The sequence below is a fragment of the Papio anubis genome, chromosome 17 (genome assembly GCF_008728515.1).
Source record: "Papio anubis isolate 15944 chromosome 17, Panubis1.0, whole genome shotgun sequence".
Classification (NCBI taxonomy): Eukaryota; Metazoa; Chordata; class Mammalia; order Primates; family Cercopithecidae; genus Papio; species Papio anubis.
In genome coordinates, this window is record NC_044992.1 from 52,590,596 (window position 1) to 52,592,753 (window position 2,158).

The window sequence follows — 2,158 nt, forward strand, 5'->3', positions numbered from 1 at the left end:
CCTGGAATGGGCACCTTGGAGAGATTTTCTAGACAAGAACGGACAGCGGGTGCCAGGAGGGGGTGGAGTTTCGCCGGCCAGAGCACAGAGGCTGCCGGATCTCCCGACCCCCTCCGGCACCGGGACTCCGAGGAGGCTGCGCCCGCGGCAGGATTCCCGCCCCTCGGAGATGTTGCAGGGACCGGCGGGGCGGGGCCGGGCCGTTGCTAGGGGAGGGGCGGCCGGGCATGCGAGGAACCCAGCGGGCGACCGCGACGCACACTAGGTTCTCCGGCTCCAGCTCCTGCGCCGCCTGTTGCTCGCTCCTCCGGGCGGCCGCTTCCCGCCCGGTGCGCAGGAGTAGGCGGCCCGAGAGCGCGCAGGGAGCCTCCCGCTTTCGTCCCCTCCCCGCACTGCACGAGCGGATCGGAGGGGCCCCGAGTGTCCCTGAGAGCGCGGACGCGGGCGAGCAGCCCAGTGCACCCGGGACTGCGCGCCGAGACCCCCGGCGCCGCGCCGCGATGAATGCGACCTTCCTGAACCACAGCGGCTTGGAGGAGGTGGGCGACGTGGGAGGCGGCGCCGGGGCAGCCCTGGGGAACCGCACCCACGGGCTGGGCACGTGGCTGGGCTGCTGTCCCGGGGGCGCACCGCTGGCCGCCAGCGATGGAGTCCCCGCGGGGCTGGCGCCAGACGAGCGCAGCCTGTGGGTGTCACGGGTGGCGCAGATCGCCGTGCTCTGCGTGCTGTCGCTTACCGTGGTCTTCGGCGTCTTCTTCCTGGGCTGCAACCTGCTCATCAAGTCCGAGAGCATGATCAACTTTCTGGTGCAGGAGCGCCGGCCCTCCAAGGACGTGGGTGCCGCCATCCTGGGGCTGTACTGAGCGCCATCTGGGCCCGCCCTCGCCAGCGCTGCTGCAAGAAGGACCCCGGAGACCCGGACCCTCGCCCGGCTCTCTCTGCGCTCTGTCGCTGCCTCCGGGCTGGCAGCTACGTGCCTGGGGCGCCAGGGCGGGGACGCGGCGAGACTCTCGGCGGGGGCGCGGAAAGGGACTTGGACGCCTGGCTCCGTCCTGTGTGCGCTGCAGCGTTGCGGGGTGGGAGAGTGGGGGATGAGGGTTCTTACCAGTTTTTGTTGTTGTTGTTGTTTGTTTTTTAAGACGTTCGGGACAGGGTGGAAGTGGGTGTGGGGATGCAATTTGGGACTGCGGTCGCTCGCGTGGGAGTTTTGTGTGTACGTTGGTGCGGGTGGTTTCGGAGCAGGGTGCGGGGAGAGTGGGTGAAGATGTGAAGCGTCAGAGTCGCTAAGCTTGTTGGCCTGATTTTGCGTTTGGAAAGAAATCTTGTAATAAAACTGCAGCCGTAAGGCTTCAGGCAGCTTCCCCCCCCGCGCCTGTGGGGTGTGTGTGTGTTGCGGGGCCGAGGGCATGTACCCTCCTGGCGGACCCTTTGAGCCCCTTGGAAGATATCTAGTCCCTGCGTGGACGCCTGACTGGGGAGCCCACAGGGCAGGTCAGGGGATCCTGGGGCTTCACGCCGAGGCCAGAGCGAGGAAAGGGAAAGGGAATCGTTTTCTAAGGCCAACAGCGGAGAAGGCAGGTCCTGTGGGACAGCCAGACAGCTGGTGAGATTAATTAAATCACTGGATATATGAGTCTTCTATGAGATGAAACAAAATCAGTCAGCTGAGTCCAAAACGGAGAAAACGTGAACAAGGAAAACTCAATTTGGCAGAGGGGAAAAACTAGATCTAATTAAAAGTTTAATTATAAGGCCAAAAGCCCCTTCTAAGTGCTTGCTTTGTCCCTACCCTTATAGCGGGCAGGTGAGTAGACGGAAGAAACCCCCTTGTTGCATCCTGTAGGGGTGGGGGTTGGCAGCTTTGTGGTGAGGAAGTCCCAGAATGTTTATTATAAAATGGAGAAAATGGCCTCCATGCGCAGTTGCCTGCAGGGGACTTGGAGCCTCCCATTACAGGATGCCCCAGCTGCCCAGAAACCCACGCCTCCTGCAGGTGCTAACTTCCCTTGCAGCAGTGTGGAGCAGCAAGAATTGACTACTCCCTGGCGGACAGGGAGAGGACAGCTCTGCTCTCTGGAAGTGGGGGACAGGGGGACCTGGGGACACCGCAGGAGAGAAGGCTGGGCTTTCTGGCCTATGTATCCCCTACCACCCTTTG

At 63.1% G+C, this 2,158-nt stretch overlaps 1 protein-coding gene across 1 annotated transcript; it reads left to right on the plus strand.

Moving 5' to 3' along the window:
• The first annotated feature begins 207 nt into the window (after positions 1 to 207).
• On the plus strand, positions 208 to 1,759 carry RPRML (reprimo like). The gene has a single exon (XM_021928381.2). The coding sequence runs from the start codon at positions 228 to 230 to the stop codon at positions 861 to 863; it is 636 nt and encodes a 211-aa protein (XP_021784073.2). The 5' UTR covers positions 208 to 227; the 3' UTR covers positions 864 to 1,759.
• Positions 1,760 to 2,158: the final 399 nt, after the last annotated feature.